The sequence below is a fragment of the Neolamprologus brichardi genome, chromosome 23, assembly GCF_056152115.1.
Source record: "Neolamprologus brichardi isolate AB-2024 chromosome 23, ASM5615211v1, whole genome shotgun sequence".
NCBI lineage: Eukaryota > Metazoa > Chordata > Actinopteri > Cichliformes > Cichlidae > Neolamprologus > Neolamprologus brichardi.
Window position 1 is genome coordinate 6,911,048 of NC_142125.1, and position 24,942 is coordinate 6,935,989.

At 42.4% G+C, this 24,942-nt stretch overlaps 2 protein-coding genes and 2 pseudogenes across 2 annotated transcripts in view; 1 reads left to right on the forward strand and 3 right to left on the reverse strand.

Moving 5' to 3' along the window:
* The window catches only part of fam20b (FAM20B glycosaminoglycan xylosylkinase), a 31,997-nt gene extending 7,259 nt beyond the window's left edge, over positions 1-24,738 (forward strand). Inside the window, exons 6-9 of the mRNA XM_006790118.3 lie at positions 15,944-16,115; positions 20,124-20,315; positions 23,138-23,197; positions 23,282-24,738. Of these exons, the coding sequence (XP_006790181.1) occupies positions 15,944-16,115; positions 20,124-20,315; positions 23,138-23,197; positions 23,282-23,513 (656 nt within the window). The 3' untranslated portion in view covers positions 23,514-24,738. The remainder of the gene's footprint in view (positions 1-15,943; positions 16,116-20,123; positions 20,316-23,137; positions 23,198-23,281) is intronic.
* On the reverse strand, positions 1,314-2,858 carry LOC148095997 (uncharacterized; annotated as a pseudogene).
* On the reverse strand, positions 3,072-9,343 carry LOC148095998 (uncharacterized; annotated as a pseudogene).
* Positions 11,335-11,961, reverse strand: LOC148095999 (uncharacterized). The gene has a single exon (XM_087835727.1). It carries the CDS (start codon positions 11,959-11,961, stop codon positions 11,335-11,337), a length of 627 nt encoding a protein of 208 aa, XP_087691853.1.
* Positions 24,739-24,942: the final 204 nt, after the last annotated feature.

Consider the following 24,942-nt stretch of genomic DNA (forward strand, 5'->3'; position numbering starts at 1 on the left):
AAGAGTCAGACGTATCTTTGGTAGGAAAAAGTTATAGCTTTTTATCAAACCCCACATTATCAAATGTGATCTTATCACGTTCTACACAAACAGAGCACACTTGTCAGATAAATGTTGTCGTGAAAAAGCAAAAATGAAAGCTCTCTGTATCACATCTGTATTTATAAAAATTTGCCATATTCTTGTAAACTAGTGAGAGACTGAAATAGATTCAGCCCACCCTTGCTAATAGTGTTACCCACATTAGCCACAGGCAGGGAGGATAGGAAAAAATGATGACTATGTGTAACCATGATCCTTTTTTGACATAGCTGAGTGATATGTCACGAATGTTTTGGTTTGGGTTTTTTTGTTTGTTTGTTTATGTATGTGTGTGCGTGTGTGTGTGTATGTGTGGGGTTTTTTAATTTTAAACCAGCAGTTTGATAAAGTGACTTTGCTGCTGTGAATGTGGTGAAGATACGAATCATCACTTATGGCCAGAATTTTTTCAGATAAAATCACAACACAATGCAGAAATGTACTAATTTGACATTTAGCTTTAAGATGACATATTAGGCTTCACACACATACAGCTTTTTGCACACATCATGTGGTGGGCTTAATCTGTCAGTTGCAATTGTACCGCAAAAGATTTTAATATAATCTTTTGGCCAGATCGTCCACTGCTAAATGTGGTGTTATTGAATGAATAATTTTCCTTTATTTGACTCATTTGTCCACTTTCTTTTTCATTCTGATTTCAGTTTTTACTCTGTAAATCACTTTTGCTCTCATTCTCACTCACCTTGCTTGTATTTTTTAATTTTTTTTGTGCCTTTTGCACTCACAGCACTAAACAAGGACACGGTCCTGCCGAGTCCAGTCCGCTGGTGTTGCCACGTAGTCACATGAAATCAGATCAAATTTGTTACTGTCCTTTTCTAATTGGAAGATGAGAACCAGCAGAGATGATCGATAAAATGGACGCAAAGCCAGACATGCCTTAAAAATGTTTAGTAAACTGGGAACTCAACACATTTAAGCCACAAAAATCAGTTTACCTACCTGTGAAAGCAGATGTACGGTGTTTTCTGTGGCTCACTGCTTTGTTTTGAGATCTCAAATGTGATTATCTCTTACTTACTAATAAATTATCTGCTGCTATTTCCATTTTGAAGGTACATTTTGTCGTCCAAGCAAGTTCATGGTATTTCAATGATGAAATTCTACAAATTAATTTTAAAAAAGTCAATTAAATAAAAAAACAAACATCAAACATCTACATAAAGTATTCAGAGCTTTTGCTCCTCTGGCTGTGTACTCAAGGATGTTCACAGAGTGATCTCATAGCACTCCTTTGTTATATTGACTTTGTCTTGTTTGAAGATAAAGCTTTTCCCCACTCCAAGGTCCAGAGAGCTCTGGAGCAGGTTTTTGATCAAACATGTCTCTATACATTGCCGCATTAATCTTTCCCTCGACCCTGACCGGTCTTTTAAGATTCTGCTGCCAAAAAACACCCCTGCCATCCGCTGCTGCCACCACCATGCTTCACTGTAGAGATGGTATTGACCAGGTAAGGAGCGGTGCCTGGTTTCTTCCAGACATGATGCTTAACCAGTGAGCTAAGTCTTTTTCATTAGACTACAGAACTTTGTTTCACATGGTCTATGAGATCTTCAGGTGCCTAAAGGTAAACTTCAGGTTGACAGTTATGTGCCTTTTACTGAGGAATGGTTTCTGTCTGGCCAGTCCATCGTATAGGCCGGATTGGTCGAATGTTTCAGAAATTATAGTCCTTTTGGAAGGTTCTCCTTTTTCCTCAAAGCCATCTTGGAGTTCTGATGAATGAATGAATGAATGAATGAGCATCTGGTTCTTGGTCACCTCCCTGATTAAAACCTTCTACATTGATTACTCAAATTTATTTGGTGGCCAGCTCAAGTGAGAGTTGTAGTGTTTTTTGGATTTCTTCCTTTTATGGATGATGGAGGCCACTGTGCTCACTGGGACCTTTGGTGCTGCAGAGTTTTTTCTGTACCGTTCCCCAGATCTGCGTCTCGATATTATCGTGTCACCGAGGTCTACAGACAATTCCTTGCTCTGACATGCGTTGTCACCTATGAGACCTTATCTAGACAGGTGTGTGACTTTCCAAATGATCTTCACTCAACTGAATTTACCACAGGTGGGCTTGGACGAATTAAGTTATGGAAAAATCTACAAGGTGACCAGTGGAAACAGGCTGCACCTATGCTCAGTTTTAACTGTCATGGCAAAGGCTGTAAACACTTACTGACAAAATGAGGAACAAGTCAACTACTGTAAATACTTTCTGAAGGCACGGTATGTTTTTCGCCACGTTTGGCATAACTTTAAACTTGGATTTTGTGGATGCAGTAACAAAATGTGTTTACAGACGGCCCATCAGGCCATGCACTGATTTCCTCTACTTGCTGAAGTGATTATAATGGTTTACCACTGAGGTTCAAGTTTGGTTTTTGTTTTACTTCCTCATTTAGCAATTTAAAAGTAAATAAATAAATGGCTGCAGTTCATTGCATTTGGGCATGTAGATATTGTCACCTGCTGAAGTTCAAATTAAGCATGTAAGCTTGCAAGTGAAATGTAAATGTAAAATGTAAGTTCAAAATAAGTATGAATGGGGAGGAGAGAGCACCTTTAAAGTTTAAAAAACTGCTCATCTACTAGGAATTTCGCAGTGCAACCTCTAGAGAAAATATCCAGTGATAAACAATTCTCACTGGATTTGCCTTGTTGAGGTCAGAGGCGAATGAGGAGACTGCTTTGAAGGAAGGAAGGTAGCAGTTACTAACCAGAATACCATAACCAAGGTATTCTGAAGAGGGGCACATTTGGATTGTAGGGTCAGAAAGTGGCATAAACAACAGAAAAGCATGGATGCATCCTGACTTATATGAACGGTGATGGTGTAATGGTGTAGAGATACCTTCTTGGCAGCGTTTAGGTGCCTTATGCCTGAATTAGGCTGCAGTTGGAAATCTACATGAAAACTTACAACGTTGCTAGCGACCCCTCTTAATGTACGCCATAACATTCCACGCCAATCAGATGTTGTGGGCTGCATCGACCAGATGTGTTACATTCCTCGGGATGTCTATGGCATAGAAATATACTATACTGTACAAGCTTACTTCTTTAACATGACTGCACTACATCAGTTCTCTATCCAGAACTGCACCTTTAGGATTGTTGAATCTGTTCCACATAGAATTAAAGTAGTTTTGAAGGCAAAAGGGCATGCAGCCCAGTGCCAACAAGGCACTAGCAGAATGTCTTTATTTGTGAAAGAATAAATCTTTCTGGGATTCTTTTTTTCTGTATATCCAGTCATAACCAGCGGTTTTATTACCAATGTCCCAACATTTCTTTGCATTTTTTAAGCCACTTATAGTGTTTAAATAGCTTGGAAGTCATGTATGTTGGCAGTATACAACTTTTTTTTATGGGTAATCAATTCTAAATTAATAACTAAATCCTAACCATCTGTAGTTTGTGTGATAAATGACACTTTGTTTCTGTTTGTAGTTATTTATTCATTTATTTATTTATTTTCTTGCCTGAAAAATCAAAATTTGTCTTGTTTGGTTTTGTCATTAACACGGTGTAAAAGTGTTTTGTTTTTGTTTAGTTTTTTTTTTTCCATATTTCATTACCAGCTTTTCAGGCCATTCATATAGTTGGCTTTGTAATGTAAAGCCAATTCTTTCTTTCAATGAACTCATGAGTCGATTCTAAAAGGTACAGCATAAAAGCTGCATACCCGGGTCAACGGCAGCTACACAGATGTGTCATTTACTTCTTACTGGTGGTCTTTAATAAAGAAGAACTTCAAAGAGTTGTTTGATGCTAAAGAGGCCTGCCCCCACCTTCATGTAGTCACGCATGAAGTTTTGGTTTTATTGTTGAGATTTGTACAAACATTACACATTTTCTGATATGTTTCAATGAAATTTCGTTCTGTAGGAAAAACCCGCTAAAAATTTGCAAAACGATGTCTCGACTACCAAGAGCCGCCGTGAGAAAATATTAGTCTTTGTTGTGAGTGAGCGAAACATTTACAGCTGCATCAGCAAACATAGATGTTAGAAGAAGTCATTATCTGAACATCTATTAGAGTTGAAACCACTTCCGTGTACAAGTAGATCTCGTAATTGAGATAATTTGTCCTAAGAATTCATTGTCAAAAGCCTGTCTTAAATGAGCTGAGTACACAAACATCACCAAGTGTTAGATTTTTTTTTTCTTCACAAAGCCAACTTTGAGCAGACAGAAGTGGAGACAGTGTTATTTAATCACACACCATCAGTTCACAGTGAATTAAACATAAATGTGCTTTAACTAAAATGTTCACACCCACGTAGCAGCAGATTCTGCATAGATGGTACAGGTAAGAAATAGCAGCAGTAAATGAACCACGTCATACAGCAGCTGTTAGCTCAGACCTTGACATAAATGGAGATAAAATTGGACCTTTGAACATATTAACTCAGTTTTTATGTTGTGCTTGTGGAATGAAATCTGGTATGATTAGTGTGAACTTTGTATCATATATGGGGAAGTTGATGAAACAGTCATGGCATTACTTGTAGACAGGTGGGCATTTATAAATAAATTTAGATTTTTTTTTTAAATTATATGCATTTATAAGTTTTTGCTTTTGGGAGTTTTAATTTGTTCCATTTAGTTTTACAATAGTAGAAAAAGAAAAGCTTAATGTGACCTTGCAGATAAGTGTAATTCTCTTTGACACTGATTCACACATCCAGCATGAAGAATACAGCTTTATTAATTTATCTTAATCTATTTTAAAGCTAGAAAAATAAGGGATTTTTTCCTTGTTTTGTAACTTGCCATGTAAAAGTGACATTAGAACATGTAAATTGTGTAAATTGCTTTCAAGTCACATATAAACTCACCAGCGATTAGCTAGCACTAGGTTGGACTCCCTGTTTGCCTTTAGGACTGCCTCAAATCTTTATGAGATAGATTCAACCAGGTGTTCAAAACATTCCTCAGTATCACACAGTTTCTGCTGACTTTTACCGATGCAAATCTCTCGTTCTGCCACATCCCAAAGGTGCACTATTGGATTGAGATCTGATGCCTGTGGAAGTAGGGCTGTTCGATATAACAATATATATCAGATAACGATATAAAAACGTCCATCGTTTCATTTTACGCTATCGTTTGTTTCGTGGTGTCGCAAAATAAACTGTTTACGGCAATATTTTTTCATCGTTTTGATGGTCACTGTAGTGGCTATATTAATTTCCTAAAGTTCTCTCTTTCTCTTATATTTAATATAACCACACTACAGACGGACAAGCGTTGTCATTAGCAACAAGGTAAAACCATCGCGTGTCCGCTTGTTTATCTTCCACATAAACCTTTCACAATAAAGCTCAAGATCCTGTTGAGACTTTTCAAAATAAACTTAATTACGTAAAAGAGTATGCAGAGTACTTACAGATGAGAAGCAAAAAAGAGCCGCCAGGTGATAAAAAAAATAAACCTTAGACTCAAACATTAGAGCAGGCTTTTCCCCGCAGCACGCCGTGTAATAAATACTCACAAAGAAAACGACGGCCGTTACAACTTATGTCTAAAAATGTATAGTTTCATGCTTTGGTTAAAACACTCGACTCCAGGTACATGACGCCCAGCTGGAAACACTTTACGCAAGTCGAGCTGCCCGCGATTCTCAGAATGTACAGAAAATTTAGATTTATATCGTTATCGGGACGATAGATGTCTTATATCGTGATATGAGATTTTGGTCATATTGCACAGCCCTATGTGGAAGCCAAGTACAGTGAACTCAATATCATGTTGAAGCAGCCAGTTTAAGATTATTTGAGCTTTGTGACATGCCTCGCTATCTTATGGTAGCATACTTGGGTAGCATGTAAGTTTGTCTATGTTTTGTTTTGTTTTAAATTTCATCTTTTTTAACACCTCCACCATCCACAATTGCAGCACAAATCAGATCAGGCAACATGGCAGTCTTAATCTTCGGGCAATCTTCTGTCCAGTTTTGGTAAACCTGTGTAAACTGTAGATTTTCTGTGCTGTACCGCAAGATCAGCTTTGGGTCAGGAGGATAAGAAACTAGCTTATAGGTGGCTTGTAAGCCCCCTTAATCTACTTTCAATGGTAGTTTAAATAAAATTTAAAATTCAGAACTTACTAATACCAGACTCTAAGACCAACAGCTTTACCGCTTTGGTAGACTGAAATGACTATTTTAAAGTGCTCTGCAGTCTTATTGGTATCTCTTTGAATTTCTGCAGAAATTTATTTTATGATTTGCATGTTAGATACCCAGCAGAAATTAATCAGTATGTTTTTCTAGTTTTAAAAGTGAAAATGGATTCCCTGTATTTCATTTGAGTGTAAATTAGGGTTTTGAAATGATTAAGAAAAGTATGCCACTAATACATGACATTGGTGTAAATATTTGAAAGGTCATTACATTTGAAACCACAGAATAAAGTTCAAGTGGTTATCTATTTATGAATCTGTCTGTGCGTGCTGTGGGAATGCATGTTCTATGCAGTTCACTTTCATTTCTTTCACTTTTCCTAAGAACTACCTAACAGTGGTTTGTAGACTACTGACAGCCTTGTCTAGCATTTTCTGCAGAGTCCCACAATTTTTAACATGCCCCAACAATATTTTCACGGACCGGCCTTTAAGGTGTCGCGGATAAATGCAACAAAATAAAACCAGTACCAGTACCCACGACCGAGCCTCAACTCTTGCGGCCTGGTACTGGTCTGTGGCCTGGGGGTTGGGGATCTCTGCTCTAGATCAAGTGGACTGGACTAGTAAAATCATTACAAAGTAACTGGAAAAATGTTAACGTAATCCCTGGTTCTTTGATAACAGAGTGAGGTGTTTCACTATGGGAATCGCCTCGGCGTGACCAACTACGGAAGCTCCAATGACACCACGTCTGTCTATGACAGACTTGTCGAGCCGTGCTCAGGACTCCGCCCCCTCATTCTAACACGGCCGACCAGCTCCTCCTAACTCATTCCAAGCAGATTTCTTTCCGTGCCTAAGCAAGGTGGGAAGTGTTGGTGAAACACCTCACTCTGTTATCAAAGAACCAGGGATTACGTTAAGTAACCCAACGTTCTTTTTCTAACTTCGCTCGGTGTTTCACTATGGGAGATATGGCCCACTCCCGGATTGCGCCAGCTCCCAAAGCTACTCTCCAGTACTACTCCAGGATCTCAGGTCGAACCTGAGGCACCAGAATCCAGCACTGCCTGAGCCAGGGATGACTGTGCAACATCCAGCCGATAAAACCGGACAAACGTGTGCGGCGTAGTCCAGCTTGCTGCCGCACAAATATCCTGGACTGATACACCTCTGAACAAAGCCCAGGATGTGGCCACACCCCTAGTGGAGTGAGCTCGGAGTCCCGGGAGGGCCCGTGAGCCCTTACAGCTATAAGCCAGAGCTATGGCCTCTACAATCTAGCCTCTGGCGTGATACGGGCCTGCCCTTGTGAGGGGAGGCCCAGGAAACAAACAGCTGATCTGTCAACATAAGTCCCCAAGGCCCGCACAGGGCACAAAGTGTTCAGCCTCTGCTCCCTCTCTGAAGAGAATGGAGGGGGGGTGAAAAGCTAGGAGCTCTACTGTAGAGCACCTGTATGACGTTTCCAACACTTTAGGGACAAAGGCTGGGTTAGGCCTCAGGCGTGCTTTAGTGAGTCCCGGGGCCAGCTGTAGACAAGAGGGGTGAATAGACAGAGCCTGTAATTCACTAACTCGCTTGGCTGTGGTTAGAGCCAACAGCAAAGTGGTTTTAAGAGAGAAACTTCAACCCCACTGCCCCAATAGGCTCAAAGGGGTGGTGGGAGAGGGCGTCTAAAACGACTGACAGATCCCCTAAAGGAACCAGTGGTCTAGAAACTGGGAGTGTTCGACGCGTCCCTCTCATGAAGCGACATACAAAGGGGTGCTGACCGGCAGGTTTATCACCAAACCCCACGTGGCAGCCTGAAATAGCTGCTAAATAGACCTTTATGGTGGAAAAAGCTCTCCTTTTGTCCAGCAAGTCTTGAAGAAAACACAACAGCTCCACCACTGAACACTGAAAAGGGATAATCTGCTTCATGGCACCACTCTTCAAAAACACGCCATTTACTGCTGTAAATGGAACGAGTGGTGGAGGCTCTGGCGTTCTGAATGGTTTCAATAACCTTCGGAGGCATGCCTGCTGCCTTCAAATTCCACCTTTCACGAGCCAGGCCCAGAGAGCAACCTGTTCTGAATGGGGATGGTATATCTCCCCCTGCGCCTGAGACAGAAGGTCCCTGTGGATGGGGAGTGGCCATGGCTCGTCCACCAGAAGCTGGATGATTTCTGCTATCCAGTGTTTGGATGGCCACCGTGGAGCTATTAAAATCAGTGACAGCCCCTGATCCTTCACTCTGATCAGTGTTGGGGAGATCAGGCTGAGGGGAGGGAAAGCATACAGCAGAGTATGCAGCAGCCCTGCCATATCTCTGCCAAATCTGCTCCACCACCTGTGGGTGAAGCAGATTTGGCAGTGGCGCATCTGCGTCTGACAGGGAGAAAAACAAAGGGACCCCTGGCTAACCTGTGTAGCTGCCGGGAACGGGTGCCGCCCTGGCGGTTGATATGAGCAACTACAGTGGAGTTGTCTGATTTCACTAAACTATGTTGTCCCCGGAGATACGGCAGAAAATGCCATAAGGCTAGGAGCACTGCGCGGAGCTCCAGCACATTTATGTGATTCAGAGCGAGTCTCTGTGACCAAAAGCCATTCACTGCTCTGCACATCATAGTTGCACCCCAACCTGACAGGGATGCATCTGTGGTCAGCGTCACCCTGGATGATACTGCCCCGAGAGGTACCCCCGCAACGAGAGCTGTCGGGCTCCTCCAAGGCCGGAGAGCCGCGATACACGGCTGCATTATTTTTACACCACGACTGAGATGTCGGCGAGGGTGCAGCTGCAGAGAAGCGACCCACCGCTGAAAATCTCTCATCATAAGAAGCCCCAAATGTACCACCGATATCACAGAGGCGGAGACAGAGTCGGAACCGCACGACTTTCCCCAGCTGAAAACGGGAAAGACAGTGAGTGAAGGATGCGATCCTCCGCTCTGAAAGTGCGATACGATAAGAGATGGAGTCTATTTGGAGCCCCAGATACTCTGTAAACTGTGCGGGTTCCAAGTGGCTCTTTTCCAGGTTGATTGTGAACCCAAGCTCCGTGAGGTAATTCACTACCACCTCGGAGTCTTTGATCGCCTGCTCGCGCGATCGTGAGCATATTAGATAATCGTCCATGTAAGAGAATATTCTGATGCCACTGTTCCTTAACGGAGACAGCGCTGCCTCCACACATTAGCTGAACACACTTGGGGCTAAGGATAGCCCAAATGGGATAGTTTAAAACTCATATGCTATGCTCTGATAAGCGAACCTGAGATATTTCCTGTGTGGAGGATAAATGGCGATGTGAAAATATGCGTCTGATAGGTCGATTGTAATAAACCAATCGCCTGTGTGAATTGAGCGACAAAGCGTCTTGTGTGTGAGCATTCTGAATGTGTACTTTCTCAAATGCTTGTTTAACACACGCAGATCCAGAATAGGACGGAGCGACGTTCCGTCCTTTTTCGGGATGAGGAAATAGCGGGAGTAAAAGCCCTGCTGAGCTTCTTCACTCGGAACCGCTCTGATCGCCTGTTTGTGTAACAGTTAGGATATTTCCTCCTCCAGCACATTCGCTGAATCGCCACTGGCCACAGAAGCTAACACTCTGCCGAATCTCGGTGGTTTTACCGCAAACTGTAGTCTGTAACCATGGGAAATGGTTGACAAGACCCAGGGATGAACTGCGCATGCGTGCCACCGCTCCAGCCGCGCCGCGAGCGGGCCTCTAAAGACACAGTAGCGTGACGTCACACCTGTCTCCCGGAAGGAGTTGGGGCTCTCCCCTTCGGGAAGAGCGTGAGCTCCCCCCGCAGGGAACAAAGACAAATGGCAGTGATTTTATTTTATTTTTATTTTGAAACTGGGGGGACATTCTGCCCTTGGCCACCTGCCTGGCTGCAGAAATGCACATTTTATTTCTTTTGTTACCCCCAAACCACAGTGAAGTGTCTGGTGACTCTGGGCAGTGCTTGGTGACACAGACGGAGTGCTTGGTGACACTGCGCCATTTGTCCACAAGTCTGTCCTCCCTGAACTGGAGGAGGCGACTGAGAGGGTGCTCCTGGTGAACTGGAAACTTCCGGAAACCCTGAACCTTGGAGTGATTTGGTTACCCCTTCTAAGACCTTTCTTCTCTTTGGGGGAGAAGAGAGGGGTGACACAGAATGTTGCAGGTGTGCTAGGCTGACTGCTTCTTTTTCCCCTCTCCGGGGTGTGACGGCTTGTTCTTTGCAGCAGCTGCTGCAAAGGAATGCTTGCCCCAAGGTCTTTGGTTCTCTACCATGGCCTGGTGGGCACCCTGCTGGCCTCCTGCTCCTCTCTGCATTCTGACCCTACTCTGTCTCCCTCTCACAGCTGCTGCTGCTGTTGCTGCAAAGCCAGCTTTTGGCACCTGCTGGGGCTGAGAGTTAGGTTTTCTGGGTATGCAGAGGTTGAATGCTTCTCCCTCCTGCTTTCTGTGGGTGCTTGTTTCTCTCATTCTCTTCAGGGCTGGGTCAAAGAGACCCTTGGTTGGGTCATAGGCTACATCCATGACCTCAGCCTTCTGAGCATCACCTAGGCCTGACAGGTTTGGCCACAAGGCTCTCTCACCCGAGACTGCAAGGCCCATAACGCGGCCACACCCTTGGACTGCTCCCCTGGAGGAGCGAAGAATGAGATCATTAACCACGATTTCATCCCAGAGGGCTGGGTTCGGGGAACCCGAGTCAAGCTGACGGCCCATGTCTTCCAGAATTTCTGCCTGATATGCTGATAGCAGTGTGACTGCATTAAGCAAGCATACTGACTGGCAGCATATTTGTACATCCTTTGATAAATGGATGCCGTGAGGCGATCTATCTTGTTGAGCAAAGAAATGCTAGAAGAAGCTGAGATTGCCCTGCAGTTAGGGTGAAGGTGATACGCCACTGAAGGCTCCACTGCTGGGGGTCCGGTCAGCCCCAGTTCACCCATCCCCTGGATCTCAAGCTTAGAGCAGCCCTTGGTCGGAAGCTTGCTTTCAAAAGGGCTTGACTAATAGCGACTCATTTCTTTCATGCAGGCCGGGACTGCTGGCAGAAGCTGTTTCGGTGGTGGCAAGGTTGGTGGTCGCCATTTGTCGTCTTACAGGTCGCGTTCTGCCCCTTCGGCATCCTGGGCGGCTGGCCATGGGATGCCAAGCTTGACAGCAGCCCATTTGCAGACCTCGTACAAATTGCTGTCCACCGGGGGTGCAACTTCAGCCCCCCTCGGTGGCCTGGACTGCTGGGGTGGAAAGGTAGAGTCATCCTCCTGTTCCTCATCCATGTCCTCCAGGTCGAGGAGGTCGGAGTCGGCATCGCCCTCCGCATCCTCGCCGCCCGGCTCGCCCACGTTTTGATCGAGGAGGTCCTTGAACGATGGGGGCATGAGCGGGGACTCTTCTTCCATCATGTCCGCCCAGCTTGTGGAGGCTCGCGGATGACGGATATTGCTCATAGCAGTAGCAGCCGACAGGCAGGGGTCCTGACTGTTCGTTACTGCTACTCTCAGCCTCCTTTCCAGGACTTTCTCTGGCATCAAAGCACAGTGTGGGCATCCCTGAGGGTCCGCCAGTGAAGCCTGAGCATGCTTGGCACCCATACAGACGATGCACATTGGATGAGGGTCCCTGCCCGAGATGGTGGCACCGCATGATGCGGGGCACGGGCGAGATGCAGCCTCTTTGGCCTTCGGCTCCGACCTTTTGGCAGGACTAGGAGCCGTAGACATGGTTAGCGGAAAGGGGTGAGACTAGGCTACACCAGGCTCGTCTCGACACATTAGCCCGTAAGTAGCTAGGACTAGCAGCGGGTGTTAAATCCGAGCTAGTCGCCGCGGGAGTCAGCTCATCGTGACACGTTAGCTGCACTCCGCTAGCCAATATCGTTAGCAACTTAATGCTAACCGAACCCTAGGTCGACCAACAAGCTAATGCTAGTGAGACGCTAATGAGATGAGATGAGATGAGATAGCCTTTATTTGTCAGTTGCAGGTCTTTTGCCCACAACCGAGATGACAGACCTTGCCGACCGTACATACAATACACAAACATCACATTGGGGAGACAGGTCAGGCTAGGTAGCGAGGAAAAAAACATCGAAATGTGTAACACAGAAGGATAATACAGGAATGCACAGATATCAACACACCATAGCACAATAAACACAGACAAGCAACATGGGAAAGAGTTCCAGTGTGTACATCTGATCTGGGACCGCTGCAATCTTTCGACTGCGCCTCCAACTGACCCAATGTCCACATCAGAGGGGAGGTAAGCGTTGGAGGTGGCGTTGGATCCGGGGTAGGGAGGGTGATGCGTCGGTGAGTGCTTATCAGTATCAGTATATGTATGTGTGTGCGTTTCCATAGTTCAGCTGAGACAGTGTCCTTCGCCCTGCCAGGCTAAGTAAACAGTCTTCCAGCCAACCCAGGTGGCCTTGCATGGAATGGGAAGGAACAGACTAAACACAGTCGTTATCAGGGTGTTTTGTTCAGCTCCGGCCTTGTAGCTGGCGCCGAGAGGGTATCCACATGAAGTGATGTTATTTTTTTACTTTAGTGCGAACAGCTCATATGAATTTCAAAGCAGTTCTACAGTCCAACACTGGTCTCTTAATCTCCCGTTGGAGAGCCGCGAGCTTCGCCATACTTGCGTTCTGTGATGTTGTCATTTCTTGTGCTCAAGGAGCCGATTTCAGAGAACTCACGGCAGTGTGCCTCCCCGAGATGTCATCCAATTTTGCGCCCAGAGATGTTATTCCGGGCTAGCCCTTCCGAGATGTATCCAGTCTGCAGTCAGAGATCTTATTCTGAGTATTCACAGCAGCCGTAGCCTCTCCAAGATCTTATCCGTGCTGACTCAATGAGCCCATTTTGAGAAACTCACGCCTCTCCCATCGTTCCAATCCCAGCGGGCAGCCTTGTGGGGGTTTGAACAGCCGGTTCCGCTTTCTTAATTCTTCGATAAGTCAGGGCCAAGCCAGCTCCGATCCGCCAGAACCCTGTTACCATGGTTCCAAATAGGTAGATATCTTCAGCACTCAGGCTCACCCAAGCCCAAACTTCTCGTTGAGAAAGGGGTGTCAATTGCATTCAGGGACCAGTTGATTCAATCCATAATTCCTCTTTTAGGTTTTAGAGAACAGACTGTGAGAGAATGTTCCAGGGAAAATACAAAAAAACCACGAGACTAGACAAGGACATAAGCAGGGAAGATAAGGGAGAGGAGAAAAAGTGCGTCCGCCTCCTCCGAGAGCCAAAGAAAGAAGGATGTGGTTTGTGGTCTGCTAACAAGTTAATGCTAGCCGGATACTGAACGAACAGCTCGCCGTAACGCGTTAGCCCGAGTCACACAACGTTGGCTAACTCGCTAACTAAAACCAGGAACCGCTGGGACAGCTCGCCTGACGCGGTTGCTGTTCCACAGTGCAACTCGAAGTACACTTCTTTCGAAGGACCTCGAAACTGGATCCAAACTGGAACCGGAAAGACTGCGTTCGGCGACATACTCCTACACGGGACACCTGAGAACTGTTAAGCAGCTAATCAAGTTAGCCTGGATGCGCTGAGGGAGCTCAAAGTAGTTTTTCATGGGAAGTAAGCGAGAATGAGTTAGGAGGAGCTGGTCGGCCGTGTTAGAATGAGGGGGCGGAGCCCTGAGCACGGCTCGACAGGTCTGTCATAGACAGACGTGGTGTCATTGGAGCTTCCGTAGTTGGTCACGCCGAGGCGATTCCCATAGTGAAACACCGAGCGAAGTTAGAAAAAGAACAACACATTTTGTTTAATTTTTTTTGTACTGAAAAAAGCACAGCTATATTATGAAATCATATACATTTATTGAATTTTCTGTTTATAAAATGGGTAAGAACAGGTTAAGAGATTTTACAGACATGATGGTATTTTCTTTCTACATTCATTCAGTATACTGCCATCACAAAGAAAGACATCAGTACACCTCCATGATGTTTCTTCTGTTAGTTTTTTTTCATGCAGAGCCATCCAGTGGGTTGAGGTAGTAAGCCTTTTCTGGCTTGCAGGCTTCCTATGTTTACATTCATGATATATTCAATTTTCATTTTTATTTATATAGTGCCAAGTCACAACAACTGTTGCCTGTATTTTGTAAGCTAAAGACCCACCAATACACAAAGAAAACAGAGGTTCGACAGTAGGGGAAAAAAACCCTCCTTTTTAACAGGAAGAAACCTCCAACAGGACCAGGATCAGAAAGAGATAACAAGATGTGATTTTTTTTTTTAACTTTAATTCAAGCAGTTAACAAAGTACTGCAGTAACTACTCAGATCCCATTTTTCAGAGGCTTAAAAGTAATTGGACAGTTGACTGAAAAACCGTTTCATGGCCATGTGAGATTTACTACAAATGCGACTGATAAAAGGCCTGGAGTTGATTCTAGTAGTTGTTGTTGAAGTGGCATTTGGTATCTTTCTTTCTGGGATTGTCTGCAGCCCAACTAAATTTCTGCTATCATGAAGATATCAAAAAATGTTAACTGATTGTTGATTTGGCCATTCCTATGTTCTTAAAAAAGAATGAATGTACTAGCCAGCTAGCAACTAGCGAAAGGCTCGAAAACCACAGAAGACAATTGAAGTGGATAAGGACATGATTTCCTTGGTTAAGAAAAATCTCCTTTGATACTCAATAAAAAGAAGGACAGATCAGATTAAACTTGGCCAGAAAACATCTGAAAAGATCTATCTGCTTGTTTGTGGATCTCTCTGCCTTTAGGTAAATCTTCAAATAATTGAAAGTATACTATACCATTCGTCAAACATAGCAATGTTACAGAAAGAGCACGCATGTTTGCATGTATGGATCCAGACAACAAATCTTTATTCATGAGGGTGGTGATAGAAACAGTAAGACGACATTTGAAGTATACAGGTTTATACTCTCTGCTCAGATCCAGATAAATGCTACAAAACAAAACAGAGCAACCCAACAGTTTATGACAAAGAAACAGGTGCAATGGTCAGATTAGTCACTTGATACCACCCCAATAGTGCATTATTTTCAGTTGATGAAGATAAATCCAGAGAGACCAACAACCAGCATTATCTGAAGGAAGCTGCAGTAAAAACTTCACTGAGCATCTCAAGGCATGAGAAACAGCATTTGTTGATGTCCATGGGTTTTAGACTTACACTGACTGCAATGGATTTTTTTTCCAAATAATAAAAACAATCTTTATATAAAAATAATGTTTGTCTGTCCAGTTAATTAAAAAAATTCTAAAGCAATACTTTTGTTATAACCACTGAATTCAAGGCGAGACTGCACATCAGCGCATCTTTTTCCAGTTAAAAACAAAAAGTGTTTGGTCTCATCGTTATATTTGGAACTTTGGGGTCATGATCTGTATGAGATCTTAGCAGCGAAACCCTGTTTCACTTATTTTTAGTGCCTGAAGGTGCTGGCACTGCAGTTTCAGGGATGTTTTGATGGTTTGGCCCTAAGCAAAACTGCTTTGTCAAATGTCACTGAGGTCTTTGTATCTGAAAGCACAGGATAAGGTTGTTTGATTAATCTGTGTGTGTGCGTGCTCACACTTCATAAGAACTAACCCAATTAACCTAAGCATTTTGTCCCCCACCCACCCTCCTTCCACCATTGTGCTAGTTTTTACCTCTTTGTTTGCATCTCTTGTGTCACTGATGCCAAGCTGATTTTTTTCCCTGTGTCCCCAGGCAATAATACATGTTTCTATGGGAAGTGTTACTACTGTCGGGAGAGCGAGCCAGCGTGTGCAGAGGGGGAAATCATGGAGGGGTCATTAACCCTTTGGCTGCCAGATGTCTGGCCACTGCAGAAACACAGACACCCTTGGGGACGCACATACAGAGAGGGGAAACTGGCAAGGTGGGTGTCAAGCGTGAGTCCCAAAAAGCAGCGGTTTTTACAGTTAGGGGAAATCCTCTGACTTGAATTCATTCTTGTGTTTTGATGTTGTTGTTGCTGCCAACATATTAAATAGTAAAATGTTCAGTTGCTGCTTGTTTTGTCTATCTGCCTTCAATTATGTCTTCAGTTACTAAAAAGCATGATGTGTTGCATGAAATCAGGTGATAGATTTGGCCATTGAGGAATATCAAATTTCTTTGATTTGAGAAACTCTGCTTTTCCAGTATGTTTGCGTCATTATTTGTTTGTCCTGGGACGTGTTATTTACCTAGTTTTGGAACAATTAGCAGACTCTGGGCAGAGAGTATAGCTTTGCACACTTCCAAATTTATCCTGCTATTGCTCTCAGCAGTCACATCATCAATTAACACTAGGGGTCACGCATGCCCATACCATTACATTGCCTCCACCATGTTCGACAGATGATGTGATAGTTTTGTATCATGAGCTGTTCTTTTCCTTCTCCATACTTTTATCTTCCCATTTTAACCAAAGTTAAACTTGGTTTCATCTATCCAAAGATTGTTTTTAAAATGTTTTATGGGTTGTTTTTTTTTCCAGAGCTGTGCTGGCAAAATGTAGAGTATAATCAGTTGTTACACTTTCTCGTAAACCCTCAGTGTTTCCATTCATGAAAGCATCTCTTGATTGAAGACTTTAACAATGATACGCCTGCCTCCTCGAGAGTGTTCTTGACTGGGGGGTTTTCTTAACAAAAGGAAAAAATTCTGCAGTTGTGCATTTTAGTTGTTTTCTGTGTTTTCTAAGGCTTTTTGGTGTTGGTAAATGGCCTTTATTTGTATAGCGCTTTTACTAGTCCCGCCTAGGGACCCCAAAGCGCTTTACACGTCCAGTCATCCACCCATTCACTCTCACATTCACACACTGGTGGAGGCAGCTACAGTTGTAGCCACAGCTGCCCTGGGGCAGACTGACAGAAGCGAGGCTGCCATATCGCGCCATCGGCCCTTCTGACCACCACCAGTAGGCGGTAGGTGAAGTGTCTTGCCCAAGGACACAACGACCGAGACTGTCCGAGCCGGGGCTCGAACCGGCAACCTTCCGATTACAAGGCGAACTCCCAACTCTTGAGCCACAATCGCCCCATGAGCAGTGAGCAGTGCTTTCATTAATCATTTGTTTATGATCATTGTTTGTAAACTTGTACAATGATTTTACCACACATTTTTGCTCTAGAATAGACAGAAATTTATTTTACCTTTTCAACCTAATGGTGGCCTCCTTCACATTTTGCTTATCTCTTTTTGGACCTTCACCCAAATGATACAAAAAACAAGCTCAACTCCAGAGCTTTGGTGTACTTAATCTGGTGTGAATAAATTAGTGAACAAGCTTCAACTGGCAATGAAAGCACTTGGTATTTTTGAACCTCTGTATGGAGAACTGTAGGGGAAAATTAGACTAGTTGATAAGTAAGTATTATTATTGCTCATAAATGTTTATTAACTCTAAAGACAGCACACAGGATTTCTACAGTCAGAGAAGATTACATCAGCAAGCTAATTATGATGCTAAACACAACTGATCAGTGTCATCCTGCCGTTAGATCACCATACAGCTGGATCAGAAGATTAGTTATGTGATCTATTCTTCACACTTAGCAGCCTTATACTCATGTGCAAAAGTCTTGAGTTTTTGCACGCACACACACAAACACACACCATTTGTACAGTTCTAATGACCTTGAAAGTCAGTTTCTTTAAGCGGTCTTCATGAATAGTTCTCCAGGCTTCTTGAAGGACATTCAAAGCTATTCTTTGGATGTTTGATGCTATTTGTTCTGTTCTCTTTCAATGTGATTATTTTTGCATTGCCAGACAGACACATTCTAGAGAGTATTGCGTGGTGGATTAAAATACGATTGTATATGTCTGCTCGTAAATCCATCAAGTTTTACATATGAGACGTTGACCAAAAATGTCATTCGTCACTCTGCCAGACTTGTTGCCACTTATTTTCTGTCCAGGTCTTGTGTGATTTTGTATACCTCATCCTCTTCTCTTTGTCGTCCCTTCCATGAGAATGGCTGCTTGGGGCTTCAATGAACAGTAGACGTATCAACTGAAATTTCAGATGCATCTCTGAGCGCTTTAAGTGCTCAGGTAGAGTAGAAAAGTGCTATATAAGAGCCAGTCCACTTACCATTTTCCATCTCTAAGGTCCTGCATCAGGTTTTTCCTGGACTTCTTTAGTCCTCCACATGTCCAGTTTTCTGAAATTTTTTGCAATGCTTTACACACCTTGCAGAGAGATGCCAAGTTTTGGGGTATTCACTTTTTGGGAGTCACCTTGGTGGTGAATAAATACTGTTTCATGCTGTCAAACTGCGTTTTCTTTCACATTTATTGTCAAAGAAAGACATGATGACAGGCTGCTAGCAACAAAGTGCCTAAAAATAGCAAAGAACCAGTTTGATATTCTAAGTTGTCTTCTGTGCAGCGTGGACACAACAGTCGTTCAGCTTGTAGTTTGTAGCCTTTTCAAACTCAAATAAAAAGAAATCAGGGTTCACTCAAGAATTTTACACTGCACTGTATCTGTGTTTTGTTGCTAAATTCAAGTTAGACCCATTATTCCTCCTGTTTCAGTTTATCTCAGTTTATTCTACTACTGTAATATTGACAATGCGATGTCAAATGGGAAGAATGGTCCTCAAACTTCTTCTGGCATGCCATCCATTGGATCCCAACCACATTTTATCATTATCCCCCAAAAATAAAAAATGGTAGTTGAGTTCTAGTGATGTAAAGTTCAGAATGATTACATTTGAAAACTGTTTAGTTGCACTTTCAAAAGAAAAATCATATTCATTTGACTTAGTTTGTCAGTTTGTTGTCAGTTGTCAGTTTTTCCACCCAGTGGTCACTCATGTCCCACCTGCAGCAGCTTTATTCCACACCAGTGGGGTTTTCCAGATTGAAGTGGGGAACTGTTTTCAGTTTTTCAGTTTAACTTGCAGTTGTATGATATTTGCAACAAATTCTGATGGAAACATTAACCTGAAAATTAAATCGGTGCTACAGACTTGCTAGAAATTTCTCCACTTCAACTACTGTATCTTACCATGAAACAAAATTGCACTGCCCTTTTTTGTCAATTATTAACAATAAAAGAGGATCCAACTTGGATGTGGAACTTTTGGCATGTGGAACTTTTAGTGAAATAAAGTTCCACATGCCAGTAACAACGCATGACTGTCGTATATTGAAGGAAATTATAAAGCTTGGTTTCACTCTCCTTTTTTCACACCATGGTCATCCGTGCCCTCGATGAGTCGCTTTTGCTCCACTCATGGGGGCATCCCCACATTTTGAGAGTCATTGACCAAAGGGAACCAAAACAAGAGAGTTGGCTTTCATTATGATAGGTCACTTGTAACCATTGTCCTTAATTTAAATATGTAAGAAAAATTGTATGTTTCTGTTCCGTGTCCTGTGTACTGTTTGTTTGTAAATGTGTCTTTTTGGCTGCTGTTACAACCAAATTTCCCCTTGTGGGACAATTAAAGGATTATTCTATTCTATTCTCACTGGTCTCATAATATTGTGTGAAGGCCACTGAAAATAAGGGATTGTGTTGCCATCAATACCATAAGTTTGATTGCATTTCAGCAAATTAACTCTACACTTTGACACGTGCATTTTCTTAAGTGTAAGTGTTGTTAAATGTTTCACTTTACCAGAGAACGTCTGCCGCTGCGATGCCGTATTAGTGAGCAAATTAACAGCAGTAAGAGAAGCAAGCTGGTCTTAATTTTAGGATCTTTTCACTTTTTAATAATTCTGGCTACATTTTACCTGCTTTCTAAAACCCTGAAATGACCTGAAATGGTTTTTCTTTTCTTTTCCTGTGTGAGGGGCGTGGTTATGCACACTGCCTGTTTGACAATATGGTGATGTGCGAAAATCTTACTTCAGACGATTTGAACGTGTGTTTATTTTTCAGGTGGGAGTATGACGAAAGCTACTGTGAGGCAGTGAAGAAGATGCCCCCATATGATGCAGGGCCAAGGCTGCTAGATGTCATTGACACGGCGATTTTTGATTACCTTATTGGAAATGCTGATCGTCATCACTACGAAAGTTTCCAGGATGATGGAGGTGCCAGCATGCTTATCCTTCTTGACAACGCCAAGAGGTGAGCTGTGGTTTTTTTGTTTGTTGTTTTTGATAGTTAGTGGGGGGGAGGGGGGGTGCTCTTCATGAAAACGGGAATCCAAAATGGGACTTTCCCTCCTCAGATGAATTTTACTTTTTCTTACTGGCTAGAATTACTTAACCATTTCCAAACCTAAGTGGAAATACTGTCCATCCAGTAAAGAAAAACTGCAAGTTTAACCAGAAATCTTGTGTAAAATTGCAGCTAATTCTGTCAGAAACAATAACTTTTGAAATAAATCAGTGTCACGGACTTACTGGAAAATTCTGCACTCTGTTCATAACAATAGTCTGAATATTTTTCAGACTAATAATTATATTTTCATTTTCAGGTTGTTGTTTTGGTTTGTTTGGTTTTTTTTTTGTCATTTTCCGGTGCTCGTCTTTTATTTTATTTTATTTCTTTTTTTATTACAAGAATTCACTTATCACTATTGAAGCTACTTTATAACTGACTCATGAAGAACACCCACTTCCATGAAGTGAGGACTTTGAGATGTTAACCCGTCTTTGAAGTTATTTTTGTTTTTGCTGATCAAAACCCAGCAGTGGAAAATTTCTAAGCAGCATTTTTCAGTATTGGCAGGATGAGGTTAAGTGTGGTAAGAAACAAACCTTTTACTGGGAATAATGTATACCAATAGAAGTACTGAGTAATTTCTTGTCTTTCCTTTTTTTAATGAAGAGTATAATCTATATTTTCTATGCAGTGAAAATACCCTGCAGCTGGTACTCTTTGCAGGCCAATAATGGCCCAATTCTTGGATTTTTATTAGAACTCTTTCAGATTAAGCTGGAAGCAATGGATTCTTGCTCTCTGTCATATAGCTGACTAGCATTGGTAAGGCTAAGTGTGGAATTCATTTTAGTTCTTACCAACATGATCAAAACAAACTACACCTTCTTTCAACAACACATGGCATATTACAGCGTGCCATTTATTTTTTTCATTCATTCATTCATTTATTTATCTATTTATTTATTTAATTATATCATAAAAGCTAAGCTAAAGTCCAGAAACCGTGTTTAAAAAACTCGCCATCATTCATTAGCTGGTAGAACCACTTCTAACAGCAAGTAGTTTTCTGTATGACTTTATCAGCCTCTCACCTCATCGTGCAGGAATTTGAGCCCACTTGCTTATCACATTGACTGAGTTTATTGAGGTTTAAATGCATTCATTTATGCCCAACTGCCCTTTCAGTTAGAGGTCTGGATTTTTTGGTTACTGCAACACCCTGATTCTTTGACTTTTCGGCCACTGTGTTGCAGAGTTGCTGCTGTTCTGCTCGTTGTGTTGCATGACCCAGTTTAGGCCAAGCGTTTCGCTGTTGGACGGATGGCTTCACCTTTGACTCTACAATACTTTGAGTCAAGCATGAACTCCTTTGTATACCAGTTGCTGCTAGTTCCCCATTTCCTGTCATTACCCGTCCAACACTGTGCTGTCAGTTGCTATGAGGTGTTTGTTCTCATATGCTATGCTTGATTTTCAACAAACGTGGTTTTGTGCATCATGGGCAAATATCTCATTAAGTTACATTTACATTCTAACACACTAATTGAGGCCTGTAGATTATGAGATGTAACACTTGTGTTGTTTGCAGTTTGCTGCGACGCCCACCCCTGTTTCTGAAACACATATTTTGTTAAGTATTTTGTCCTGGTTCCCTTTGATCTTTTTTTTCTTTCCAATGATCGGCCGCAACCAGTTGCAGCAGATGGTAGCTTCTCCCTGAGCCTGGTTCTGCTGGAGGTTTCTTCCTGTTAAAGTGGAGTTTTTCCTTTATTTAAGGTTTTTCTCTTATACTGTAGCATCTTTACCTCACAGTGTAAAATCCCTCACGACACATGCTGTGGCAAACTGGAGATATATAAATAAACTTGAAATGAAAAATTACATTTCCCACTTGTGAATCTTTCTCAGTGCAGAATGATGGGCTTCAAATTGTTTGCAGATTGTCAGGAAGCAACAGTTTCTCCTAAAATTATTCTTGATGTCTTTCCTCCTTGGCATCACACACCTAAATGCTCCAGACCTGAAAACGAAAAAACTTGGTTTTTTGGTTTTTTTGTAGGTGTTCACAGTCGCTGATGATCAGCTAATTAAGTGCGTTTGACTAGCAGTCTACTTGCCCTCATAATTTCTCTTAATTCAATAAGACACACACGGCTTCTGCATTCCGCCCTAGTTTTTGTTGCATAAATGATGACACAGTGTAATATGTCAAGGGTTGTTGTTCATCTGAGTTTGTTATTTAAATAATTTTAGAACTTTTTAAAGACCAGATGATTTTGTTTATTACGTCCTGGTACATAAAACCTTGGAACTGAAAAAACTGTGTACATTTATTTTCACATTACTGTGTTACTGTATGTATTACAATCTAATTTAACTAGAAAAGGGCTTAAGAGCCTGACACTCTCAGTCTTAAAAGTTGAGTGAATAGGAATAAATGCATTTAGCCACGTTTTCATGAAGTTTTCACAATGGGATACACAGTTAGATCTTGTAATACATGATTTAACTGTATGTAAAGATATAAAATATACAGCTCCTGTTTGTTGAAGGTCATGCTAGTTTTAGACATGGCTGGACTCAGATCCAGACTCTAGTTTGGAAAGCTTTACGGGTTTTAGATTGTCCGAGAATCTAATAACTCCTCAAGAGCTCTTCAGAAACAGGGAAACTGCTATTCTAGCAAATTCAGTTGAGGTGTGTGCGTGTGCCTGCGTGTGCTTCAAGTGCTTTATGTTGGGGTTTTTAATCTTTCGTAATTTTTCTTTTATGTCCTTGTGCAGCTTCGGGAACCCAGCTCTGGACGAGCGAAGCATTCTTGCACCACTCTACCAGTGCTGCATGTAAGTCGGAGAATTGCCAAATACAATTTCCTGTTTACCAGATTATGTTTTTTTCTACTGAAGTGTCTGTCCCTTTCTCGGTAGGGTTCGTGTGTCCACGTGGAATAGATTAAACCTGCTGCGAAGTGGAGCTCTGAGCTCAGCCATGCGACAGGCTCTGGCATTTGATCCCATTCAACCAGTCCTAACTGAACCACACCTTGCAGCCCTGGATAGGCGTCTATCTGGAGTTATAGCAACCATAAAGCAGTGCATGGAGGCACAGGGCCCTGATAACACCCTAATAGAGGACCGAATGAACCTACCACATCCTTAAAAGGAAGGAAAGGACAAAGGGAGGGGAAAAAAGCCAAGACTTTCCAGCCTGGACCTGGAGGGAGACGAGTGACCAAACAGATCAGCTCTGGTGTTTAAAGAAGGGACAGCAAAGTGACAGGGTGGAATAAATGTTTCTCCCCGCGTTTCCCTTCTTTTTAATGCTGACCACTTGCACTCGAGTGATTCTCTAAAAGGTGCAAAATCATGGGATTCAAAGAGTTGAAACTGCGTCACCGTTAACCATTTAAACTTTCTCTCAGGACTGTTGTGCACTACAGGATTGTGATCTGCTGTAAGGACCGCTTCTTCTATTACTACTGGTTTAGATGACACTCATGCCTTGTGCCAAATCCTCTCTCCTGGTCACGCTTCTCCTTGACAGTCTGCTAAGAAGAAAGGATGGAGATGAACATATTCGAGAAAGGAGGAGGGAATGTTAAATTGAGCCTGTTGTGAGTTGTTGTCGGTTCAAGCAGTTTGGAGTTTACAGTCCAGGAAACTGAAAATGTTTTTTTCTGTAGAAATAACAGGAAATTAAAAAAAAATATTTTTTTGAGCTGATTTGTTTTTCTCCCTTTCCTCGAATTGAAAAATAACTCGAAGAAATAGAGAACTGACTCAATTCTGTGTACATAATTAAGTAACTAGTGATGTAGAATTATGAGACAAAAGAATATAAATTTGTGGATTATAAATTAAATGATGTTAAAGCTGTGTGTTTGTGTCCGGGGGTACGCGTGTGTGTAGATGAATAACTGCCACATTGTGTCACAAATAAGAAAGCTACTGACATGCCCGACTCGAAGGATCATGATGCAGAGGTCAGGCGTGTGTGTGTGTGTGTGTGTGTGTGTGTGTGTGTGTTTGTTCATCTTTAACAATAAACTATTGTCTATTTAATTCCGATTTCTCTCAGGCCAACTTTCTTCTCTGTGTTCAGTACTTGAAAGTTCAAATCCTGCGGTCAGATGTGTGGAAGGGACTTTCACTTTAGTCTTACTAGTTTGGATATTTTTTTTTAGTCAGATTTGACCTGAAATATGTCACAGGTCATATCTGGAACACACCAACATTCAGTTTATTATAACTAGTTTTGTTTTTCGTGTTGCCTCATCTCACTTTCTGTAAACGATTGTTTTGAATTGTTCAAATTTGAATCACCTCTCATGTCCTAAATGTAGTTCAAATTTAAGGCAGCAGTTCCATATTAGTCAAAAAAAAAACAAACAGTTTGTGTCACACTGTCTGATTTTTGTGCCATAGCTTTGATTAAAGGCTGGTTTCACTTATGGTGGCTTTAGATTTTAACAGATATTGGGTTTTATAGAGCAAGTGCAGTTTGCACACATCGAGGGGAGAGAGGGGGGTATTTTAATGATTAAAGTGTGTGTGGGGGGGTATTTTCAGTTGTGGTTAGCACATCTGTG

Coding starts and splice junctions, on each gene's coding strand:
- LOC148095999 (XM_087835727.1), bottom strand. CDS start 11,961: ATGTCTACGGCTCCTAGTCCTGCCAAAAGGTCGGAGCCGAAGGCCAAA.